General features: G+C 49.3%; 1 protein-coding gene across 7 annotated transcripts; it reads right to left on the bottom strand.

The window, feature by feature from the left end:
• Positions 1-8,550: 8,550 nt before the first annotated feature.
• LOC122366172 (transmembrane GTPase Marf-like) lies at positions 8,551-25,625 on the bottom strand. 7 transcript variants are annotated; one of them, XM_043338098.1, is made up of 17 exons: positions 25,396-25,625; positions 23,073-23,335; positions 22,458-22,584; positions 22,002-22,164; positions 21,483-21,626; positions 20,997-21,083; positions 20,750-20,854; positions 19,977-20,006; positions 16,618-16,771; positions 15,284-15,422; positions 14,594-14,771; positions 14,120-14,327; positions 12,503-12,627; positions 10,879-10,980; positions 10,370-10,519; positions 9,751-9,947; positions 8,551-9,478 (listed from the first exon to the last, which is right to left on the bottom strand). In XM_043338098.1, exons 2-17 carry the CDS (start codon positions 23,284-23,286, stop codon positions 9,274-9,276), a joined length of 2,328 nt encoding a protein of 775 aa, XP_043194033.1. In that variant the 5' UTR covers positions 23,287-23,335; positions 25,396-25,625; the 3' UTR covers positions 8,551-9,273. The 7 variants fall into 7 exon arrangements, with proteins under 7 accessions (XP_043194033.1, XP_043194035.1, XP_043194031.1 ...); XM_043338100.1 differs by having other exon boundaries at positions 25,555-25,597; XM_043338096.1 differs by having other exon boundaries at positions 25,560-25,597.
• Positions 25,626-25,633: the final 8 nt, after the last annotated feature.

Raw genomic sequence — 25,633 nt, 5'->3', positions numbered from 1 at the left:
ACCGAGAATGAGTGACAAAATGAAATGGAACAAACAATATAAAGAAATTGGTGTTTTAGCCCTCGCCCGTATTCGTGTTTTGCCAGCGTTTAACGTATGGGGGGGGGGGGGTCCGTTGGAATCCCATCGTCGTTTGGCCCCTGGTGGAGCTAGAGCTTCGAGGAAAAAAAACGAGCGTGTTGCCCGAGACGCGAGGAAGCCGATGATAACCAACTTTAAGGTCCTAGGTCATTGGTTAACCTTCCAGGCCAGGTCAATTACCCAGAAGTCGGGAAAATAAGGGGTTATTTGAAGTTCGTAAAGCGAGGTTAGGCTGGGGGGATCCAGAGCGTCGTAAGCCTCGTCGTAGCTGCGACGTGTCGCAAGTTGTGTAGTAAGTCGTTTTTGAAGGGATCAATTGATGAGTAGCGTTACTTAAGTAGTAAAGTCTATCGCAAATAGCCTGATTTGCGACACAACTTACGAATTTGAAATAGCAGTCGTAAGTTGTGTCGCAAGTTGACCTTGCCTTGAGGAAGAGGTCACAGGTCACAGGTCATTCGGGTCATGGTCACGAAATTTACATGGTAGGTGTAAAATTGTTTAAACTTTAGATCCTGAAAATTTGGTTGCAATCCGTTGACGCTAACGCGAGTTATAGAGCTTGAACTGACGGGTCGTCTATGAGGCCTCAATCGGTGCCAGCGAGAGTGTTGAAAATGGTGCATAGTATGTTATATTCACATTTATTGGGGTATTCGGGGATATGAAGTAGCCTAACACCATTCCAGCAACTACTGGCGAATCCAGAAAGGCGGTCTTGGACGTTGCAAGGGGCATCTCCCAAAATATTCTCCCAATTCCAAAAACGACGTGTCCCAGCTGACCCCGATGACCTCCAATGAGCTCTGTGATGACCCCAAGTTGACCTTTCTGACCTGGCCTGTCCCAGATGACCTCCGTGACATCCTATTGAGCTCTCTGATGACTCCAAGCTGACCTCTGTGACCTGACGTGTCCCAGATGACCCCCATGACCTCCAATAGAGCTATGTGATGACCCCAACATGACCTTTGTGACCTGACGTGTCCCAGATGACCTCCGTGACCTCCAATTGAGCTCTCTGATGACTCCAAGCTGACCTCTGTGACCTGACGTGTCCCAGATGACCTCCATTTGAGCTCTGTGATGACCCCAACTTGACCTCTGTGACCTGGCGTGTCCCATATGACCTCTGTAACCTCTAAGTGACCTCTATGATGACCCCAAGCTAACCTCTGTGACCTGACGTGTCCCAGATGACCCTCATGACCTCCAATAGAGCTCTGTGATGACCCCAAGTTGACCTCTGTTACCTGACGTGTCCCAGATGACCTCCGTGACCTCCAATTGAGCTCTCTAGTGACTCCAAGCTGACCTCTGTGACCTGACGTGTCCCATATGACCTCCAATAGAGCTCTCTGATGACCTTTAGCTGACCTCTGTGACCTGACGTGTCCCATATGACCTCTGTGACCTCTAAGTGACCTCTCTGATGGCACCAAGCTGACCTCTGTGACCTGACGTGTCCCAGATGGCCCCAATGACCTTCAATTGAGCTCTGTGATGACCCCAAGTTGACCTCTGTGACTTGATGTGTCCCAGATGACCTCCGTGACCTCCAATTGAGCTCTGTGATGACCCTAGGTTGACCTCTGTGACTTGACGTGCCCCCAAGTTGCCCTCTGTGACCTGACGTGTCTCAGATTACCTCCATGGTCTCTAATTGAGCTCTGTGATGACCCCAAGTTGACCTCTGTGACCTGACGTGTCCCAGATGACCTCTGTAACCTCCAATTGTGACCTCCATCTACAAATTTCTTACCTCTCTGTGACCTCAAACTCTCGGAACTCATTTCTTCTAAAGCATCGATTCTAGATGCCCTGTAGCCACGAATCTCCTGTGATCGATCCCAAATTTTATGGCAAATCACGTGAGCGTTAGCAACCACAAGTCACCCAGTTAATACAAAGCTTCAGAATCAGAGAACATGCTTGACCTTGCTGTCTCATAAGCTCGCAAACCAGAAAGGCGAATGTTCCTTTATGCGTGATAGAGTTTTCGACCTTACTGACGTTTACTATGGGATCAGCTGATCGTGTAGCCTTTTAAATTCTCGAGTAAAGCGGGTATTTAAGCCTCGTCGCAGCTACGTTCTGTCGTATCCTCCGACAAACCCCTCTTTCCTCAACATCCCTCCTTTTTCGCTACGACACAACTTGCGACGGGACATGTGTCGTAACTTGCGACGTGTCGTAGATGGACTTGCGACGCCCTGGATCCCCCCGGCTATTATTATTTTTTGGCTGTTGCTGATCACGAATGCCATGTTTGTTTTGATCACATGTGTCTTCGTGCATTTAGGCCAGGTCAGGTCAGGTCAGGTCAACCAGTAGGTGTCCTGCCGGCTATCCATAGGGAGTGTCAAGTGTCAACTACCACTGACGGTGTCGTAACATGTTACGAAGGCACTAAAACTACTTCGTAAATGATCAAATGCATGTTAAATTCGACATCGGCCCGAAAAACTACCCTAGAAACATGTAAAACTCCAAAAGTGAGCCGAGGTCACCAAAGGTCAATGACCTGACCTGACCTTCAGGTGACCTTGACAGTTGACACCCACAATACTGCATGGGACCAGCATCATTTAAATGTTTGGACGTTACAATCACAAAAAGACTGGAAATGCGCGGATAATGTGAGCCGACTACGCCAAATCGCGATTCCGGCCAAGCATGGTCTCGAGAATCAGGTCACAAGTCAAAAACCATTTGAGTCAGGGTCATGAAATCTTTAGAACATGTGTAAAATTGATAAACTCGAGAGGCACTGAAAGTTTCGTCGCGATCGGCCGCTTTTTGCGCGAGTTATGTGCGAAAAGCCGAGGTGGTCCGTTCGCCCGCCTATAAGTGCGAGGGTTAATTTTGGCTTTTGATGCCGAATTCTGTTTTATATCGCTTATTTCACCTGATAGAATACAGTCCGAATTAGATTCGCTTCACTTCACTTCATAAATATTGTGTTGACTACCAGTCCACAAAAGCTCAGAAGTATATGTATTCTTTCATTTCAATCCATTATATGTCAGAGGCATATCAACCTTGACCCGCAACTGACAATGTGTTTTAATTACAAGAAAATACACTTGTAATTCCAAAATATATTGCCAGTTTTGATACCGTTGGCTTGAGGACACGTGACTAGCCAAGTTCAGAATGTTCTAAGTAAAACGAAGTATCATAAAGCGGAAAAATGATGCTGCTAAAATCAAGCCATTTTGATAGCGCTGTGTTGGACATGATTGCGTTTTCATGAATGTGAGGTCTGCTGCCAAACTACTATCATTTTTCTAATGGTTTCTTTCAGGATGTGTTCTCTCATCCTTTTTTTAAACACTGGCATTTTATCAACTCACCTCTGAGCTTCTTTAGCCGAGAAATTTTGAAAAATCCAAAATCATATCAACTCACCCCCTGGGGGGTGGTGAGTTGATATGAACTTTGACGTTTTAAAAAAGGGGATTAATATATACATTTTTTATTCATTTTTGCTGATTGCCTCCCCAAGGCATGTGCCATGAAACTGGCACAAAAAGAATTCCGTAAATGAATGTGGCTTTTAAAGAAATCTAGAATAACCTCAAAATCCATATCAACTCACCCCGGTTTACGGTAGGTACTATTGCCACTCACCCCTGAGATAAACGCATGATCTTTGTTATAAGGGCTTTGACCCCGCGGTGACCGATAACTCCCCAACTGAAGGCGACGTGGGCACATTGCTCACTGCAGATTTCATAGCACAGTGGTGTGACGCCAGCCAAGAGAGGACCGGTCGATAGCGTGACGTAACAGCGTCACGCCCCCCCCCCCCCCCCGCCAGCCAGCCGTATCGGGTGCTATGGAGTGTCAACAGGCGCTCGAATAGTCGTCCGGCTAGGACGAGCTATTATCACATAATTTGAATGATACTATTGCATATCGGAGCTCAGATGAATAGACGGAATGCAGATGACTCATTTGTTACCATTGGTCACAGATGGATTCTCTGAAAAGTGCAACGTCTACGAGTACCTATTTACTCGAAGTCATTACACCTAAATGAGCGCGTGGCCGTTCGCTTTTAAATTTAGAGCATTACTTTCGCAGGGCACAAATAACGGCTAGAGCTAGCAAGATGGAATGTTGTGCCATTTCTTCCTCGATCACTCAATAAGCATTTTCTAAAAGCTAATAACGATCCATTCATATGTGAATTATCTCAATCCTCGATTATCAATCGCCAGATAAATCATCAGCTGGGATTCGATACCGTCTTAAATTTGATATATGTAAGTTCAGTGAGGTTGGGGATTATCCTGCACGTTTGGAAAAACACTTGACTGGTGAGTGCATTATAAGTGGTGACGTAAGGCGATGACATTACATAAGAGACGTTTACAGTTGGGTTCATAAGGTCAGAGTCCCGCAGCGAGTTAAAAAAGCATTGTACCGACTCTACGAAATAATTAGAATAAAATCATGGACGGAGCGCTTTTTGTGACGGCCGCCGAGCACGGGTTTTCTGACAGCAGCCGCTGCCTCCCTTTCATCCTGACGTCACGTCTCAGATGGGGTGATACGGGCTGCCGTGCAGGGTTGGCGCCCGCTGCCGCATGGCCTTGTGCCACGGCTGATCGGTCGCCGGCGCGGGGCGGAGCGGCTGATCGGCGCCAGCCGGCCGTCAGTCTGCGGCTGCACGCACCGTGCGCCGCCGGCACTGGACGGTATGGACAGCTACTGGTCCGGCCCGGCTGGGCGCCCACGCAGCCTCCATAGGACCGGCGCGTCCCCCCACCTACCCCATCCCATCCCCTGAGTGGAGCGGGCAGGACGGCCGCTGCAGGACACCGGCACGGATGAATGGCAAAACCTAACCTTGGACAGAACGGTGACTGCCGTACTGCAGGGCTCTTTGCTGATGACTCGCTTGATGCTTCATAAATAAACAAAACGTAAAAGTGGGGAGAGCACACGACATCATGATGATAATTGGTAATGGTGACGGATTACTTCCTGGAGTCTCGATGCTGCCAGAAAGAGGTTGTGAATCAAGTTTTAACTTTCTAGCAATATGAACTGCTTGCTACCTTTAACAAGCTTGCGGCGAAAACGGAAGCATCTTCGAATCTATTGATGAGAAATTAATCTTACTTTAAAAAAATAGAAGCATTCGATAGACAAAAAAGAAATAGAAGAAAAGAAGCATCTATGCTTTATATGTGAACAGTGAACAATGAATATGAACACAATCCCTTGGCCATAGATACGACGAATATAAATAGATATTTCATATTCACTTCACGCGCGATTGTCATGGAACTGGTGCTGGATCCGGAATGTCGAATAATTCCATATTTAATCTTCGCGCAACGGCCGAACGGCATTTCCGGGAATTAGACGGCCCGCCCGGCCCTCCTGTGATGCCAACATTCCCATCTGTTACGTGAACTGGCAATGGTAGGCTCTAGTGCGCGCTCACGACCAGAGTTCGCCAGATATCGCACAAATGAATGGACCGATTATACATACGCTCAAGACTGGTCGGACGTCGGTTGAAAGGGCCTATAAATGGAAGTTTCGACGAGTCGTGGCGTTATGCATGGACGCATGAAGAGTCAGTGACCCGTGTAAATCAAACACAGGTCACCAGGTGATCTCTGTAGGTAGTATGCATTGCTAGTCCACCGTTCACCTACTGAAAACCTTCCACACTGATGAATCGTCAATAGTGTTCCAAAGCTCCTCTTCCATGTCGCATGCACACGCCACTCCATGATACTTGATACATCACATTTTCGGCTCCCGATCCCGGCTCCCGAAAGAGCTTGTTAGTTGTTCTGCGGGTGGGAGTCTGGGACCTTACCTCCTTCGTCCCGATTGCGATAAATGCACGGTTTCGTGACATTTGACGAGCCCGGGAGGGTAAATCCTTGGTTTCGCAGGGGTCTTCGATGAGCTGGGAAGTGAATAGTTTCTCCCGGTCCCTGTCTTCCACCCCCATTTGAACTCACCTCAACCTGGGCAGTGGCGAGCTCCTGTCCGACCCCCTGTCGGCGCGCTCCTCAATCGACAGGCGCAGGTACTCATGTTCCCCCAATAGGAACAGGTCCTTCGCCGAGATCATGGCCGCGCGTCCGGTCAGGGTCAGCAGGTCACCAGGTCACGGTCGGGGACACGAGCGCACGCTTCCCCTCCCCTCGGCTAACTGGCCGGCGCGGCGGCCGGTCTGTCGAGTCTGCCGAGCCACCGAGCGGCCGCAGTCGGCGGACCAGGCCGTAAGGACCATCGGCCGCCCGGCCGACACTGATTGTGGACCTTAGTGCGCGGGCATGCGCGCGCCGACCAGTGTGCTGTCAGTCAGAGGGCTGTTCACGGACCCTGTGTGCGGTCGGACCGCACACAGCCTCGAAGCTCCGCCCACCGCGTCCCTACGTCAGCCTTCCGTCACCGCACACAGCGATCGCTGTGGCCGGTCGGGACTGGCCACAGCGGACCGTCCACCGCACGCAGCCGTGACGTCAGAACCGCCTACCCATCCCCTACCCCCACGCCTGCTGGACGTACCGCACACACCGCACGCAGCAGTGTGCGGTGCCCGTGAACACCCCTCAGGTAGACGCAGACAGGCAGACAGACGGACAGACGAGGCTGTGGGTTGTGGGAGCTGCACGGGGTTGGAGGGGGGGGGGGGTGAACAGGGGGCTCGTCCCACCGCCGACTGCCGAATGTAGCCACCAGCCGAGATAAAACCGGTATGTGACACGGCTGCGACTACTAAGTAAGCTCACGTAATATATTACTCAACAATTTGTCGTAACAATGTACGTAACAATGTATAAAATAAAATGGACGATTCACCCGTCCGTCGTTTCCATTCTCAGTACTCTCAATTCGTTCTCCTCCACGCTGCAACCCTCGGTCCGGGCTGAGAGCGAGGGCTGGACAGGCAACTTTATCTTATGTGGGCTGCTCCCCCTTGGACCGGCACCGCTGCTCCCAAGGGAGCACACCCGTAGCCGGGTGCAGTGAGTACTTGGGGGGGGGGGGGGTGGCCTGTCCTTTGGGAGGGGCTCAGCTCAGCCCCGGTGACTCACTAGTGTGCCTGTCCAGACCAATGTCTCCCCCTAATTCCTATCACCCTTCCGCCTCTGAAATGGTCTTGTCAGACCGAAAGGGCCTAACCCAACAAAACAAAGGAACAAATGGACGATGACCTCCCTCATGCGGCGCTGTAGCCCTGTCCCCACTGAGCTGCGCTCATCCTGTGCTCACCATGACCAACCGTTTCACTTCCCGGTTCGTGCCGACTGACGAGCTCTCTCACTTCCCGGTCCGTGCATGCTGTGTTGCACTCCCTAGTTAGGTCTAGTCCCAAATTAATGATTCATGCTCTGCTGCTTTCCTATGGATCCGATCCGTTATCAGTATTGTCTTATTGACCCTGATCAATTTTCAAATTGCGTCTTACCTCCCATTTCATCATGTACATTGGCCGTGTTACCGGTCCGTTTTTATTTGTCCCACTCCCCGATTCATAATCATATCCAATTGTCACTTCCGATCCATTGCCAAGTGTCTCAACTCTCAAGCTCCGATTCATATTCCTTTGAGCACAACTTTCCAAACGCCTTTCCAACTCATGCATGTCTCGCTTCCCGGGCCTGTTAAAATTGTCTCATGCACTCCCCGATCCATTTCGAGTTCTCTCATATCCCGGTCCATACTCGATTTGTTTTCTGTATTCGCGAGGAGACACCAAAGGCGACCATCCACGTTTCCTCAACTTTCCACATAACAGGGTTGGCGGCGTCATCAACCAAACTTCGCAATGCGAATGCCGCTCGGCTTTCTGACCGAGTAACATAGTGGCATAGTGACATCAGTGGCACCGAGTTCGGTTCACAACTGGTGACGCAGGTGATAAGGTCTAACTAAGCACGGAGTCAATCTGGGTGCGAATCCTCACACCTGTGGGGACGGAAGGCCAGAGTTCATGGCCCCACACCGCGCCGCCAAGTTCGTCAGATATGATTTCAGTCTAACGTAATCGGGGTTGGATATTTGTGTCTGTCGTTGGTAGGTACCGAAGAAAACGGTATTCATCGCACGAACACTCACACGTCACTTTTGACCAGCCGCTTTACATACGTGGTACGGAGTGAAACAAAAATAACAATTCCTACCCTCCCCTTCCCCCACCGATATTCCAGCGCGTTTCCTTCATTCTCGTTTTTTATGTTCAGCCTCGATAGCGACAAGACAGTGTCACCTGCCGGTTTTATCCCGGCTACATTTGGCGGCCGGACAGCCTCAGGCGTGCACTGTCTCCTCTCAAGATGCGCATTGTAAACAGCTGGGTTTGGCGATAGCAAAATGCTCAATACTATTTAGTTACGTGTAACAGGGCCCTTCCAATAAATGTCGTTGATATGTTTGTGCCTATCAGAGATATAAATCATCCAAACGATGCCAACCCAAAATCGTAAATGACAGGAATATTGACACATTGTATTAGCACCACAAACACTGGTTCAGGCCAGGTGTTACAACGAAATTTGAACCCTTTCAAACGCAGTGGCGTTGCGTTCGATACCTACCGCCGCCGTCACTCTCTTTCCGCCGTTTCAGGAGGTATCTCCTGCGGTAAAATTTATCAGACAACTCTCCTGTGGCGCATTCCTGCGCCGCGGCGCCGAAAAATGAGTGACGCGGCGCCGCGGCGGCTGCGGGCGGCCCATTTCTGTCGCTAATATCACACCTCAGTCGCGCGGCAGCAGCGGAGCAGCCGTTCGTACCGCCATCAGACGCTGGTTTCAACACCGTGCGGCAACGCATCGTAACAACACAGGCAGCTCAGTCTACGGGCGACGGTCGCCTAGCTAAGCAAGCAATATAGAGGACTTCTCTTGTGTCACTCACTCGCTCTCACGATCGCACATCTGACACACAGCTGTTGTGGCGACCCAAAGAAGGACTAGGGCCGGCGGTCGCCACCAGATTCACCACGACTCACTCAGCCCGGACTGCAGCTGCGTCGCAGCACCACGGGACTACACCACGTCCAGGGAGGGAGTTAATATGGCCCGTCGCACCGATCACTATAGCACAGCACGGCCTCAGGAGCTGAACTGACCAGGAGGACCTCTCTCACTACAGCACGGCCTCACTACACATTGCCCCAGGAGCTGAGCTCTACCCACTGGCCGGTACCTAGCTGATGTCAGTCAGGTAGCTGGCAGCGAACGCGGCCAGCTGACTGGCCAGGTAGCTGGCCTTATTCCGCAGGGTTTTCGCCGAGCCGGCCACAGCGTCCAGCTCGGCAATCTCTGTGTCGAGCTGAGAGACCTCACCTCGCATGTCGCCGATGGATTCGTCGACGAGGTGGCACAGGCGCGCGAACGTTCCAGATAGCTCCCTGGGGGAGGGAAGAGGAGGGTTAGGTAAGAAAGTGTCATCACTGGACGCAAGAAAGCTACAAACAGGGCAATGTCTGTGAAATCAACATCAGCTCGTTCAGCAGCATTATCGATGCAAGAACGGCTCCACTGTCGTAATAATCTCCCTTCACTACAGTACAGTACGTAAAGTACAGTTCTCTGGTTACTTTACGTCCATTGTGGAACTCTGGGTCCACTGTGGCATTTCGTCTACACTGGCGAACAGTTCTAGCTCCGCTGCGATACTTACTGCTGAACCTGGTGGCTGCAGTTGGCCGACGTCAGGTCGACGATCAGCCGCAGTTTGCGCGTGGCGTGCTCGACGTACTGGCGCTTGAAGCGCCGCTCGCGGGCCTGGTTGGTGTAGGTGAGCCGCTCGTAGACGTAGAGGGAGCCGTAGACGCCGGCGGTGACGGCGATCAGCCGCCAGCCGACCATCCGCAACAGCTGTGCGTTATTGGAGCCAGTTAGCGAAACAGCTCTACAGACACGGGACGACAACGCTCATTTCAGGATTGGGATATGCCAGTCACTTATCATGTAAAAATATTTTTTTTTTTTTTCTGGAAAAATCTAAATGGGATCACAGTTCATTGGTTGTAATGTAACTTTGTAAGTAACAAACGAGTTGAGAAATACTTTTCGTCCGCGGAGTCCTACTGTAAGCATGGGAAGGCTGAGCTGATTGAAGTTCGTCAGATCCGCTATGCCACCCCAAAATAGCATTGCAACAGGGCAATGGTTCTAATTATGTGAAATTATCACAATTATCCAGTTGAACTTTCACAAATTATACACAGACCCGCAAAGACCATCCCTCCCCCAGAACCCTGCGCCGCGTAGTGTTCCGTCCGCACACCCCAACTTACGAATCCGGCCACCAGGACGCCGGCCACGGCTCCCTGTGAGCCCACGGTGGACACTGCCAGCCGTCTAATGAGCGCCAGGTCATCCCCGGCCGCGCCGCCCGCCTTGTCCGGCTCCGGGGTGCGCGGCGTGGCAGGAATACTGCGCGTCGGCTGCACAGACAGACACGGACTGATTCAGACGAGCGAGATATCGCTGGATCTCGGGTGTGAAGGTCCGAACCTAATACGTTTCATCGCTTCATACAACGATGAGCCGCAGTTTGTACAGAAGACTCAGAAATGATAAGTGGTTGGCAACACGAAACAATCAAATGCATTTCAATTTGCATAAAAGGTAGCATCAATCGCTCACAAGAAAATAGCCTTTATCAGTTCATTTTGTATCTTTGCTCTATGGAAGCACGACTTCTCTGATTTATCCAATCACCTGTCCACAGAGGCCCGCACACCCATCGTAGTTATGTGTCTCTATAAATGTTTTTTTTTTATTACATCTTCTACCCACTGACCTGATCGATGAGTCCCAGCATGGAGAGGCCGTGCTGGGCGCTGCCCAGGTACCGACGGACCAGCGACGTGACACCCAGGGTAAACCGGAACTGAATGTCCTCCTGGGGGCACAGGCACGGCGGTCAATTCGGGGGAAAGCGGTCGAATCAGGGGAGCTGAAACTGTATGTGCTGAAAATTCAGCGTCACTATGACAACGATGCTATGACAGCTAGTGCAGCTATAGCCGTATTTCAACAACCGTATTTCACTGCAGTTAACATTAGCAAGAGTTTGAGTGCGAGCTATTAACGACAAAGGCCATGTGTTCATCGTAGGTCAATGTCATCGAATTATCTTCATGAGTTAACACTCAAATATCTACTGTTAACGCCAGACCCCTTGAGACCCTAATTTTTCGCGATTATTTTTAAATGCGTGGAATAATTTTGACCATATTTAGGAAGGAGCTGTTTCAAGACCTGCCGAAACTTTTTCTTGAAATACATTTTGTTGTCACTTAAATATTTGTGGCACTTGCCATTGACTCGTAATGTTAACTGTTTTTCCATCCTGGTTAGAGGCTTTCATACGTCATATGACATTAGGCTCCGCCCACGACTGTGGCATTGACCCGTGCCCATCAGCGACCTCTGTACAAACGACACCCCTGCCATCTGTAAAGGACTATGAATTTCGCTGACGCTTCACGTGCTATGAATCAATTGCAGCAGACGGTCAAGCAAATGTCAGGCTCTTGTTGACTCTTGTATACCTATAGAACCAAGAGGACCATCAGTCCTCAACCTACTACTCACACGTGCTTCGAACAAACGTTAACGATTCCTAACAAATACGATTTTCGATGTAGGATATCTGTTTGAAATACGAGCGAGCCTTATGATGTGAAGCGAAGGCAATTAACTTATTATTGCGTTGTTCGATGGTTGCATAGCGATGTACAAATCGGCAGCTACTTGGTGACATCCGACATCCCAGTATCGCATTATCTGCAACGCCATAGGCTTTAAATACAGGTGAATATTTCCTAACCTTATGTCAGTTATATGCCATCTGCCCGTCATTTGCAGCTTGTAAAAAATAAAACAAATATCAGCGAACATATCAGCATTGTACAAGCAATGCGCATTTAGCATTTATGGCTCCTCAGTCATCATGTCGCTCTTTGGGCACTGTCAGCCAAGACGTTACGCACAACTCCGCCGGCTTTCGGCACCGCTCGACCGTCCCCGCTCCCCGCCACAGCGAGAGTGACCGCGCGCCGGCCCGAAACCGCCGCAGGCCAAGACCACAGAGGCGGGGCTTAGTTGTGACGTCATAACGTATCACAGACTGACTGGTGATAGCCTCTACACACCGGGTGAAAATCTTGCTCGAAATTTAACATTACGAGACAATGAGAAGTGCCTGAAATATTGAAATGGCGATAAAATATCTAAATTGTAAAAGTTTCGGCAGGTCTTGAAACGGCCATGTCCTGAGCTTGGTTGAAATTCTTCCACGCATTTAAAAATAATCGCGAAAAATTAGGGTCTCAAGGGGTCTGGCGTTAACAGTAGTCTCTAGAGCCATGATTAGGACTGATGATCGACGATTGATGATTCTCAGCGCGCGGTGTCCGTACCTGGAAGTCGGAGCAGAGGTTATCGCAGTTGATGCGATAGAGCACCTGGAACGGCTCGCGGCGCGGAGGCAGCAGGGAGTTGACCAGGTGACGCTTCTCCTCCGGCACCAGCTGGGTCATACGCTCTGGGCAGCGCGGGCGGGGCACGTCAGGCAGGGCCGAGTAGTGGGCATGTCAGCTGGCAGGTCAGAGCGGACTAAGGCGGCATAAAGAGCGCACTTAACCCGCGCCCCACTGGGGGGGGGGCTATTTATAGCCCCCCTCCCGTTTTTCTGCAATAACTTCCAAACCGCTTGACGTATCGACGCCAAACTTTCAGTACCTTTGGCTGCATCAATTTGACACCTTGTGTCAAAATTTGAACTTCGTACCTACCATAGGTTGGCCGGAAATGACGTCAGAGTGACGTCATGTTCGGCCAATTTCGACGCAAAACATTGAACCACGGCAATCGCCCCCAAGAGCTCAGTTTTTAAGCTAGATCCAATTTCTTTGCATGAGAGGACTCAGAATAGACTGCGCTATCAAACTGCTATCTCGGATTTTCGAAATTTTGAAAATTTCGAAAATTTTATATAATAAAATTCAAAATTTATATTTTTACATTTTTTCAAAAACCTTTTGACTTTTCGAAAAAAAAACCGGAATATATGTGATAGAACGCATTATTATGACTAACTCTAGCAAGTTTTAGCTAAATATCTTCAAAAATGGCCAAGTTATACGCATTATTGCAAAAAATTAACAATTATTAATTTTTCAAATCAATTTTTCAGCACGAATTTGACATCGTACGCCAATATAAATAGCACCATCGTGTTCCTGAGCTCAAACTGCATCCAATAGACACCTTTTTTGTTGAAAAATTTTAACTTCAAAATTTGACCTTTTTTGACCTGAAAGTGACCTGACCTAAGCGAAATTTGACTCAAAATGACCTCGAATGACACAGACATCAAATTCGAAATGTTTGGCCTAAATGGACCATAAAACATGTGTCACGTGACCGACGCATGATATAATATTTTCGTGACCTGTGATGACCTGACCTTGACCTGAAAATCAAAGTACAAGTTTGGTACCCTCAGAGTATCTAGAGCATCTGTTCACGAGTGTGTGAACCAAAAATGAGCCTGCTCTGACTTGTAAGACGGCGGCCAGAGCCCAAAACGTGAAGAAGCCAAAATGCTAATAATTTTTACTTTGACCTGACCTGTGACGTCATCAGTGACCTCGACGTCAATGAAATTAGGTTCCGCTCGACAGTTTTTCCGGGGCTATCAGACGCCGTTTGAATTTTGACGATCGGCCCAGTAGTTTCGGAGTTAGCAGGGGGGGGGGCTATGAATAGCCCCCCCCCCCCAGTAGGGCGTGTTATACGCAGACCCCAGTGGGGCGCGGGTTAAGCATAGAAACATATGATTATTGGAGCCATTTACTAGTCAGAATATTTGTGCAAAATGCCTTGTAATTGAGGTCCTCGCATGGGGTTGTGGATAGACATATTGGGAAATATGCCTATAGACACATTAGGAAATAAGTCTATAAAAGTAATGAGTCGACTATCCCACTAATTCCTCCCCAGCTGCTGATCCCACCTGCGTTCAGTCAGCTCACCGGTCATCTCTGCCTGGTTGCTCTGGATGTTGGTGGCCACAGCGTCACTCAGGCGGCTCTTCAGGTTACTGCCCAGGCCGGCCTCCACGTGCGCGTGCAGCTCGCGCTTGTAGACACTGATCACCAGTGGGTCCGGGTGGAACGGGGCGGAGAACGCGTCCACCAGCGCCGACAGACGGCGGATCTCCTCACCCAGCGCCACCGCCACCTGTCGGCAAAAAATAGAGGCGTTAGTGTGGCTCTCAGCGCAGCTGGTATACGAGTTAATATAAATGATAAGAGAGCAAAAACGAGATACGAGAAAATAATGTTTAGAGGGGATGGTGCTTGCGTGAGTTATAACAAAATGAGAACAAAGCTCACATACTTACAGACAATATTTTTTTTAGATAAGTTACGTGATAAAGCTTGATGATTAGTGTTGCGATAGAAATAAAGCGCAAACAGCTGCGATACGCTGAATTAACGACCCACCTTTCTTTCTACGTCGTCGGTCATGGCGTAGATTTTGTCCTTCATGGACTCTATGAGTGCGTTGAGCTGCTGATCCGTGCTCTCGATGCGTGCCTTGGTCTTGGAGCGTTTGGTGGCCTTTTCAGCACGGATTGCCTGGGCACGGTCATATAGGCCCGATAGCGCCGTCTGAAGGTCGCTGTTGGATGAAGGCAGGGTCAGGTTTGGTCACTGCTAGTCCTACAAATTGGAGGCTGTAGTTCTGGAGGTCACTGTTAAAGGTCCCGTAATAAGAATGTGGTCTCAGGCCATCGTCATTTTACATTCACATCATCATACACCATTATTCTGCATGTGGAAAAAATAATCAAGGATAGTTCTACCATTTCCTCTCGAATATACTCATCAGAAAACGATTTGAAAAAGTGATTAATCGTTTTGATTTTCAAGCCAGTACCTGGCTTCAAACCTGCCTTTCATTCGAAGGCCCACGAGACATGCGGCACAGCATACACAGGCGCTTACTATTAGCGCCATCTGTTGATCTACTTGATACGTGAACTTGGCAGCCCAGCCGCTAGATGGCAGGTGGTGTCGACGCCTGCATTTATACTGTACCGCAAGGCTCGAAGCACCGAAAAGGCTACGTGACTGTCCATGCGGCGGCGGCGGCCCTGCCATCGAACCCGTCAGCACACAAAGATCACTCACCTGGCGATGGATTTACCGCGCTGTGTGTGCTGTTCAAATTTGGTCTGTACCGCCGACTTGGAGATGCACTCCTCGAACCGCCGCTCAAACTCCTGGAACTCGAAGAACCGGCTCTGGAAGCCCTCTGCCAGCACCGGCGCTGGAAAAGGCCATATAGGGGCGGTCAGTGGATAACATGGACAGAAAACGTACCACCATGAGCGCACTGGTGAGTAACTTAAGGTGCCCTGACACTTGCACGACTTTTGGTCACGATTTTGTCGTGGCAAGCCGTGCCATTTTCGTGCACGAACTGGGATGGCTCCCGCACTGTTCACGACTAGTGCACGACCAGTTCACGACGATTTCACGAATAATTCACGAATGCGTGCCCATCAGTGTCCACATTGGCACGGACTGGTACGACGAGTTCACGCATACTTTCCGCATAGTTTGCGCATAGTTTACGCACTTCACGCATTGGCACGACAAGTTTGCGCAATTTGTGCCGACTTGGGCATACCATATAAAAATGGGACCTCCCATTCACTAATGTAAGGCTATAAGCTCCGTGTCCTGGCAAGACCCATCGTGACCTCCAGTGACACAAATGTCCTGACCGTGCCTAATGTGACCAGTTTGACCTGGACTGACCTATCGTGACCTTGGCTGACCTCTGCGACCTGGCGTGACCCATCGTGACCTCATGGTGACCTCTGTGACCTAACCTGACACCGTGTGACCTAGTTTGACTTCTTTGACCTGAAATGACCCGTTAAATACATTTTTGGTCATTACTTCCCATCTAGGCGTCCAATCGACTCGGGAAAAACACCAAACAATCCCAAATTTCGCGCTGCGAAGCAAGCCGAGATCCACACATTGGCACGGGCTGGTAGGACGAGTTCACGAATACTTTTCGCATAGTTTGCGCATAGTTTACGCACTTCCCGCACCATCCCGACGGGTTCACGACGAGTTCACGAACAGTTTGCGCATAGTTCACGATCCGGTTGCGAAATTTTGTCGTGACCAAAACTTTGAACATTTTAAAGTTTTTGCCCCGACATGGCACGAAGTCACGACGAGTTAACGCACACTTCACGTCAGTTCACGACTAGTTTGCGCACGGGCACGATTCGATTCGTGCCAATGCGTGCCACAAAATCGTGCAAGTGTCAGGGCCCCTTAAGCGACGTCAGCGGGTATGGACAGCAAAAGAATAACAAATTCAGCACGGCATTAGAAGCTACGTAGGGCGCAATGACATTGTGTGCAATCACAAAGTGCGAAAGGAGCGCGGCTCTCAGCATCTTCCGGCCTAGTCCTTTTTACTTCCCTTTAGTTTTACTTACGCAGTGCGCCGGGCGCGCGGCTCTCTGCCAGTCTCTGCAGGAGACACTCCTTGGCCGACACAAAGAAGACGCGCTTCTCGGCCTGCGCGCGCGTCATCACACCGAGCTCGTCCACCAGGAAGGCCACGGTGCGCTCCAGGTGCTGCTGGCGGACCTGGGGAGCGGTGAGGCGAGGGACAGGTCAGTGGCTGGTGACTAGTGAGACACAAGGCAGGGTACGGGACACAGTTGGTCACTAACAGGCCTAGGCTGGGCGAGACAAAGGTCAGGGCACAGACGGGCCTAGAGGAGGGTGCGGGCAGGCCATAGAGCCTGAGCTATGGCCAGGCTAAGGGGCTGTCCATAGCTATGGACAGGCTAAGGGGCTGTCCCATGACATACATGAAGCAGGTAACAGGTCAAGTCACGGGTCAAGCCAATGACATATGGGAGGCAGGTTACAGGACAGATCACAACCGGTATGCTAATGTACGACAGGAGACCAGTCGCACAGTGGAGGTCAGCCCAGCATCGCAGGTTAGGTCACAAGATTAGGCCGCCGAGATTGACATACAAGATCATGACTGTCGGTTAGTGTCCCAGAGAGAAAGGCTGGATCCGTCTGACTGACACTAAGAATGTGAGTAAGGCTATACGTCAAACGGAGTAAACCCATTTCCAAAACCCCACAACTCCAAAGAACGGACTAGAGAGGGCTCAGACTAGACTGTTGAAAAACAAACAAGAGAGTGAACACACAGTGGGGATTAAAAGTCACCCGAGGAGATAACATGTTTGGCACGTGAACTGGTCACACGGACGAATTCAAATGTGCTTAACAATTAACATAGTGTCAGACTCTAGTAGAAAAGGATGACGCAAACGAAATGCCCAAGACATCAACTCAAGTGTCCTAACACTGCGTTTGCAACGCCTTGAGCCCCGTGCAAATGAAGACATCTTTCATTTGCGTCCTGGCATAATACAATCATATTTCCGCAGAACAAAGTCGGGCGAGAGCATTTCGAAGCCGTTCAGAGTTCAGACTATAGCGTGTCGTCTGAAGTTGAGAGTCAAGTCCCAAGGCCGAAAATAGTTGATCAAGCACGCGACGACCTAGAAAGCGTCTAAGCCAGGGGTCGGCAAATGGTGGGGCATGCCCCCTTTGGGGGTAATGGCGCCCTTCAGCGGGGGGTAATGAGGGCCTCTGAGAAAGCCTCATCTTTTTTAGAATTAATGGATCCCTTGATGGGACAGACATCGCAACTGTTGTGCCCCAGGATTCAAAAATTAGTCGAGGGCAAACGCACAAAGCATGAACTGATCAGCTGGCGCATGCCAATTTTCATGTACATAGCTGCTCACCATTCCGTACAGTCGCGCAAAAGTAACTGTCATGTATTAGCCGGCGCTCGCCTGTTGGCGTTTTCACAGTCACTAACGCAAGGGAGAGGAGTTGTCCATTGCACCCTGACCCGAGCATCTCGGCCTCTGAGCTGGAGCTTTGCAGAAATATTGAGCGTGCTGCCCGTGAAGATAGGCAGCCGCTGCTACCAAATTTAAAGGTCCTTGGTCATTTGGTGACCTTCCAGAGGTCAATGACAAGTCCCGAGTAAATCGGCTCTTGCTGTAACTTCTTGAAGTGAGATTTTGTGGACTGCCATGATCTCAAGAAAGATCTCACAAATCAACGGTTATTCGGGTTAAGGTCATGCCATTTTCAGGACAGATAAAAATGATCGGCTCGAGGGTACAGTTTTTATGATCCGACCCTTTTAACGTGATCTATTCCCGAAAAATACACGCTACCCCTATTCGTATGGGGGTTAACCCGCGCCCTGATGGGGCTCCTGGGTATCCACGCCCTGCTGGAGGTGGAAGTTGAACCCCCTCCCCCCTTCTAACTTGTCTCCTGGGTCACTAGCGAAACGCCGAAGTCGGCGTTCGAAAGAGAGTAAGACATGATGAAGGAAAACTATGGCCACTTTTTAGGTCAAGTCAAAGGTCAGCTCACCAGAGGTCATCGAACGTAAAATTTCGCCAATTTCCAGGTCAACCTTTGACAATTTTCGACAAACTGGCCTATTAGCTCAGGAAATGATAGAGCTACAGAGCTGCGGAAAAACGCATTCGATAGCTCTCTCTTAACGTTTGTTTTTCTGATGACGCCCTCAGATTTAACCTAAGAATAACGATTTAGCCTGCGGAGACAAAAATGGCTAAAATGTACGTTGTTTGCTGATAAAATGTACGTTGTTTGCTGATAGTTTTTCTTCAGTAGCGTTTCACTCAGAACTTGCAAGAGCTCACTTTTATCAGCATCGTGCTCTCCCCGTCGAGAAGCATCGAAGGTCTGGTTGCACATCAGGTGATCCGTGTCGTCGAGCTAAACACATCTAAGGACCTAAGGTATTTTCATCGCTCTGGCATGCCTTTATCAAAAGTTATTAGCGAAAAACTATTAGATACCGTTCACGACCTGAAATGACCTCAGGGACATACAGCCGGGTTACGGGTGCAGTTTTCCGGCTCAGTGGTCATGTTTACTTGTGATTCAGTGCTTCACAGTGCTAGGAATGACACTCATCCAAAAGAGGCGTCTTTCAATTTCTACCATTGACTTTGCGACCTCTCCCATTGATAACGAGAGAGGGCGTGAAAGTGAGCTGTAAAATTAAACAATAACACAATAAAAAGATACCTGACTGAGCTTAATTCGAACTTCACACCCACCTTTGGTCACCTACATCAAATATCCGAGATACAAATTTTGTACATGTTTTGTTGCCTTTGTCAATTCCTGAAAGTTTGAAAGAGATCTGTTACTCTGTGTAGCTACAACAGGCGTTACAGTCTTTACTGAGGTGAGGTCACTTGACGTGATCTGGTGACCTGACTTTGAGGGACTTTGGTCTGAAATTTTCACAACAGGTGCAGACAAAATGCATGACAAAATGTGACAAAATGGTGGCGCTCAACTTTTTTGAGATATTTGCGAGAAACCGCAGGGGGGGGGGGGGAGCCTGTGGTTTCTTGCAGATATGGTACCCAAAGAGTCGCGGAAAAGTATGGAATTTTAGTAACCATGGTTATATCACCAATGGGGTCTGGCAGGTGGGGGTAATGGCGCTGCCTGGCGCCAAAAAAGGGGGCACGACCCCGGAGGACCTGCCGACCACTGGTCTAAGCCTTTGCAAAATAAGTCATAAAAAGAAATAAACCATCAAAAGCGTCACCCGAGGGCCCCTGATTTTTACCGATAACTTATAATAAGTGACTAATCTAGCATAGCCATACACCAATTCGTCTTAACCACGATAGCTCTAAATTTTCGGTTGGTGAGTTTACGAAGCCAGCGCTACTGATAGGTTCTCACTCACCACCGACCCTTCCGGAACGGACTCAGAGCCCTGCCGGACAGCGGCAGCGGTCAAAAGGAAAACAGACAGCTATCCACGGACTCAGAGCCCTGCCGGACAGCGGCAGCGGTCAAAAGGAAAACAGACTACCAACCGGAGCTAGGACTCCAGCCGTCTTATTTTTAACACCGTCTTGATGTGGGCTAGGAGCTTAACCACAGACCTCTGTACACCGTTAACGAAATAAATTCACACTTGGCGAACTAATTTAAGTCGACATACAGGGTAATAAACCATGTCAAACGTACCGTAAGGTGGGGCTATTTGAGACAGTGGGGCTATTTGAGACAGTATTTGAAATTGCTATAAAATAAAAAACCACCTAAAATTTATGCTTGATTTTTTGCTCAGGCGATTTACTGCTCGATTTCACACCTCCCTGAGCAAAAATATCACACAAAAATCAAACGATCTTCATTTTATAGCGATTTTAAATACTGTCTCAAATAGCCCCACTTTACGGTAACCGAACACCGAAAATGCGCATAAGTAAATTTTCATGCCTCGTCCACATGAGTTTCTGACCCTAATATAAAGAGGTCACTGAATTCGACCGATAAAAAAGCTACTCACTACGCATCACGAAACGGGCAATACGGCTACTTTTCAATACGCTATAAGACACATTATAATGATGCTAACCAAGTAAATATAATAGGTAGTTAATCATGAACCACACAAAAATAAAAATGCTTTAATTGCAGTAGAGCAACTGCCAAAGTTAAGGAGCTCACCTCCACAAACTCCGGCTCGTTGGCCGTCTGATCCCAGCGGTTCTGCAGGATGAAAATGTTCGGACTCGACAGTCGCTCCGACACCTTGTGGAAAAAGTTCTTCTCCTGTGGACGGTGGCCAAATCAGAGTCAGGCGTCAGCCAAGGTATCATGAGAGGAGTCTGGACAGTGCTTCACCGACATCAGCAAGTCAGTGTTTCAGATATACATTTCACTGTGTCTGACCAGCCTCCAACTCATCACTAACCGTCTGCATGAGCGTGGACTCGGCGTTCGCCACCAGCACAAAGACATCGGCGTCCAGGCAGTGGGCGTCGATCCAGGCGTCCAGACCCTGTGGTAGGCGGCAGGACGCGGTCAGACCAACCGGTATCAGAGAAAACGACAGGTGGGAGATTATCAGTCACCCAGCGCCACTCAACGGACGATTGATATAGAAGTTAAACACCCACACCAGCCAAGTTGCGCGTCATATTTTGAACGGCCCACTGAGTTTCGTCCAATCCGTGACGTTATATCCAGACTGTAATGATGCCGTGCACGGTGCAATCATGACTGATAATTGTTACCTAAGATGTGCCATGCAAACCTCAGCTGTAGGACGACGCATCCACAAAAGCATACTCACTAGAGTCACATGACGTCCCCAGTATCAGTAACGTCGCACCCATCTGAGTGACGTCACACCCATCCTCAGTGACGTCACACCCGCCCTCAGTGACGTAACACTCACCTGAGTGACGTCGATGCCGGGTGAGTCCACGAACACCACGTCATCCCTGAGCAGATGGCAGCGCTGTTTGGGCCAGTGCACGTACACGACGGCCGACTCGTCCAGCTTCTCCTTGTGCAGCGCGTGACCGAGCTGAGCCACCGACTGGGGACATGGGGGGGGGGGACGGGGGGGAGTTAATTGAAGCGGCGGGTCTGGGAGCTACCGAACTGTGCGGGCGTCCCCGTCACGTCGTAACCGGGATAAATAGTGATTTATGGTATTGGTCAGCCCGCCGATACACTGTAATGAGCTCAGCGATAAACCGGGAGAAGCCATCATTCACCTACTTCAGGTAATACAAGTCGTACATATCTACAGTACATTATCTGCGGTCTATAGTACGGCATTCAGGTCATATCTACGGTACAGGTTCAGGTACTTTGTATCGTTCCTCTCAAATCACTCCCACATCATTCAACCATCCCTCTCGGCTCCTTCATCCCTCCTCCATCCTCTCATCTCCCCTGCACCACCCACCTCGACACTGCGCCTTTGTCCGTCGTCTCCGACGGTGAGGAAGGCCTCGTCGCCGTCGACGCCCTCCACCTGGAGGAAGCAGTGCGTCGTGTGGCCCATCCCGCTCGGCAGCACCTTGTCGCGCAGCATGGCGTTGATCACTGAACTCTTGCCGTTGCTCGTTCTGTGGTATGGTGATGCATACATGGGGTGAGTATGAAAAAAACGGCAGCCTTTCGATGCTTGATGTAAAATTTGACGATCGTGGGGTAATTATCAGGAAGAATACGGTTCTTCAATTCGATGTAAGTTTATTCCTACAGGGCTAGTGGGCCAATCATGCTATAGGTACTCTGTGAGTGGGACACTTGAAAAGATAGACTGAAGTTCTCAGGTAGGTGTTGGGGGTAATGAGATTCGGTAAATTGATTGCTTGGAACGGTCTGTATTGAACATAAAACGGATAGAATGACTGACCTGCCGAAGAAGGCGACCTTCATGTGGTTTCGGGCCAGCACCTCCTTGATGCCTTTGACCTTCTTCTGCAGGGCCTGGATATTTTCTGCCTGATCAGCCGTCAGCAGATCCTTGTCCGTGGGAATATCTGCGTCAGAAATAATTGGAAAGTACTGATAACGTGACACACGAAACTTTGTCGGCAATCGAGACGAAATTTGTCATATAGACGAGCTGTCATCAAACGACCACTGAAACATGTACATGTGCAAATAATTACCAATGCACTCACATGACAATGCACAGCTCACATGACAATGCACAGCTCACATGACCACTAGTAGTGACAGTGACAGGATCACATGACAGGATGGGTAGTACGGGGACCCGCAGTTGCTACTGTACACGAACCCCAACTCTAGCCGTCTGTCTTGTCCAGCGACAACCGATAACATTGCCATCGACTGCCGGTCCCTGTACAAGAGCAGCTGAGGTTTTCTGTGCGTGCCCTCTGACAGCTTATCGTTGATCCCTGTGAGGGTGCTGGGACAATTTACCCAGGGTCGCTGTACAGTAGCAACTGCGGGTCCCCGTACCTCACTAATTCATGTCACGCGGCAGGACGAGCGCACTCACTGTTGACGAAGCGCACCACATCCAGCACGTAGCCGTCGATGCTGTCGTAGATGTCGTTGATGCGCTTCTTGGCCTTGACAAACACCTGCAGCGGCGAGGAGGAGGGCGAGTGCTGCCGCTTGGGCGCCGGCTCTCGCTCGGCGGCCGCGTCACCGTCACCGCCGCTGGGGCCCGCCGGAGCCGTCGACAGGGACCGGCTGATCTTGCCAGACATGGCCGTGGGCGGCGCCACCGTGAGCGATTGGTGCTTCAGGTATCACCGCCTGTAACATTGGAGGAAGAGGGAACAAGGTGTGATTGTACTGTACAGAATCTACATTGACAGTCTGACCCGTCTTCAGTGAGCCACTGATTGTTACATAGGTATCAGAGCTCAGCTCGTAGACTGCTACACAACCCAAAAAGACATCAGGGGTTTGTGATGCTCCAGTGCTCGATATCATGAGACTCCCGACAATTATCATGAGACTTCTGATGGGGGATGGTCTGCAGTTGGTGGGAGCAGCTGAAGCCAGTTGAGTGAAACAGACCACATCTGGCTTTGATGGCACACTTAACTTAAGCACATAAATACTTTCTTGCCAATAATTGCATAATTGGATCAGAGTGGTGGAAGTTCTGGTCTGCACAACAAGTTCTGGTCAGGATGGGCTCTGGCTCTGTCAATCTGTCCATGCAAACATTCATGTCAAACTTACTTTAAAAAATGCTCCCTGTACAACACAATATGTCAAAATGAGCCTATACTATGTTGACTAGCAGGAGTGTTGCTTAAGCCGAGAAATGCCCTCTTTTATTCCAGTCATAGTCAGTACCAACTCAAGGCTATATAAACGTCAGTACCAATGCCAAGAAATGTTTGTTGAAAGCTGAAAATTGGGCACGTGATGCTTTAAAAGTGTAAGACAATACACTCATCTGACCCCCAAGTGTTTCATTACCTATTTAGGTACATTAGCTATCATACAGCACACATATACCTAGCATTACATCAGCTGAAATGTTCCTGCAGGTACCAACGTACGAGTACCTACATGAGCATTACTGGTTTTAACCCGCGCACCGACGGGGGGGGGCGGATATCCGCCCCCCCCCTAAGGTTTTTCGCGGATAGCGGGAAAACCGCGGCGCGTAGCGCCGCGAAATTTGGTATGACTATTCTCTTATCAATTTTACACATGGTGTGCAAGTTTGAACCTCCTAACTTTTAAGGTCAGGTCACCAGGTCACTTTGAATGACCCAACCTCAATTCACTTTTTTGCAACTTTGTCACCGTGCCAGAGCTACAGTAGATGTCGGAGGCCTTTGAAAGTCGCAGGATGTTATTAGGTCATTAGTAGCTACAATTTGTATATCTCGGAATTTTGATGTCGGTGACCTAAGGTCAGGTCAATTTCGCGACCTCCCCATTATAAGTCAATGGGGGAAAAATCAACTCCCTGTTTTTACCACTAAAACGGGTCGGAATGGCCCCATATACCATACATGACTTCACATACCATCAACCTTCACTACCTTGAGGTCTGTTTTGCTGTTGGGCAGCTGTAAGGTCATGTGACGTCATCAAAGGTCACCAAAGGTTTTTTGCCAATAACTCCTTACAGGAACAAGATACAGCCGCGCAGATGGTCTCATTGTGTTCAGCTCGTCAAGACGCATCGAATGATATACATGATGACCTCGAGGTCACGTGACCTGAGGTCAACCTTTGACCTTGGCCTTTCGAGGTCAACATATATCATTCGATGCGGATTGACGAGAGGATCACGATGATGCCCTTAGTTTGTTCCTATCTTGACTACTTCGAAAGTTATTCGAGAAAAACCCTCTCCATATCTAGCGCCGCCATTTTGACTTTTTCGACCCCTGTGACGTCATCTTTGACCTGACCTGAAAATGACCTTTGTAAAAATTGTAGACCTTGTCCGTGCGTATCCGATGCCGTTTACCGCTTGTCGCTATCTTGCTTCGTTCTCGAGATCTCAGGGGGGGCGGTCATCCGCCCCCCCCGTCGGTACTAAGTTGGCGCAGACCCCCGTCGGTGCGCGGGTTAACAGATCCGTTCCTATTTCAATTTGACGTACGACTATGACTAAACCTATCATCTGACAGATAACAACCTTACTATTTTCAATCAGTAAGGAGTAATGGAAGTTACAGGCAGTACGCCCGCTTCTGTATATACAAGACTACAAGATTTTTACACATTGGTCAGTTTCAGATTGATCCAATTTGATATTAAAGTTGAAATAGACGGATATTTGTCCCCATAGGTTGAGATGGGTGAGGACCTACACCTCAACCTTGACCTGCACGACTCACCACGAACCTCTCCAACACGAGAAATTTTGCCCTTTTATCGTTTTTAAGAGTCGACGCAAAATAGAAGGTAACAAAAGATGGTATTAGTAAGCGAAGATCACCTATCAGCACAAAAAATACCGTGAGCACACACAGAAAGAAATCAAAAATGAAAAATATCTTTCAATTGCCGTATAATTCTCTCCGAATCGCAATAGAAAACGTGAGCGCCAGATTTGTAATCCATTGTCGCAAAAGT

The sequence above is a fragment of the Amphibalanus amphitrite genome, unplaced genomic scaffold (assembly GCF_019059575.1).
Source record: "Amphibalanus amphitrite isolate SeventyFive unplaced genomic scaffold, NRLGWU_Aamphi_draft 000789F_arrow, whole genome shotgun sequence".
NCBI classification, from domain to species: domain Eukaryota; kingdom Metazoa; phylum Arthropoda; class Thecostraca; order Balanomorpha; family Balanidae; genus Amphibalanus; species Amphibalanus amphitrite.
This window is presented reverse-complemented; position numbering and strand designations above follow the sequence as displayed.

What these genes read in the sequence shown, in the direction of transcription:
- LOC122366172 (XM_043338098.1), bottom strand. Translation starts at nt 23,286, where the DNA reads ATGTCTGGCAAGATCAGCCGGTCCCTGTCGACGGCTCCGGCGGGCCCC. An exon ending in TGTGGTGCGCTTCGTCAACA is followed by an intron (nt 22,585 to 23,072) that starts GTGAGTGCGCTC and finishes TTTCTGACGCAG; the next exon opens with ATATTCCCACGGACAAGGAT. An exon ending in CGCGGTAAATCCATCGCCAG is followed by an intron (nt 14,772 to 15,283) that starts GTGAGTGATCTT and finishes TTCATCCAACAG; the next exon opens with CGACCTTCAGACGGCGCTAT.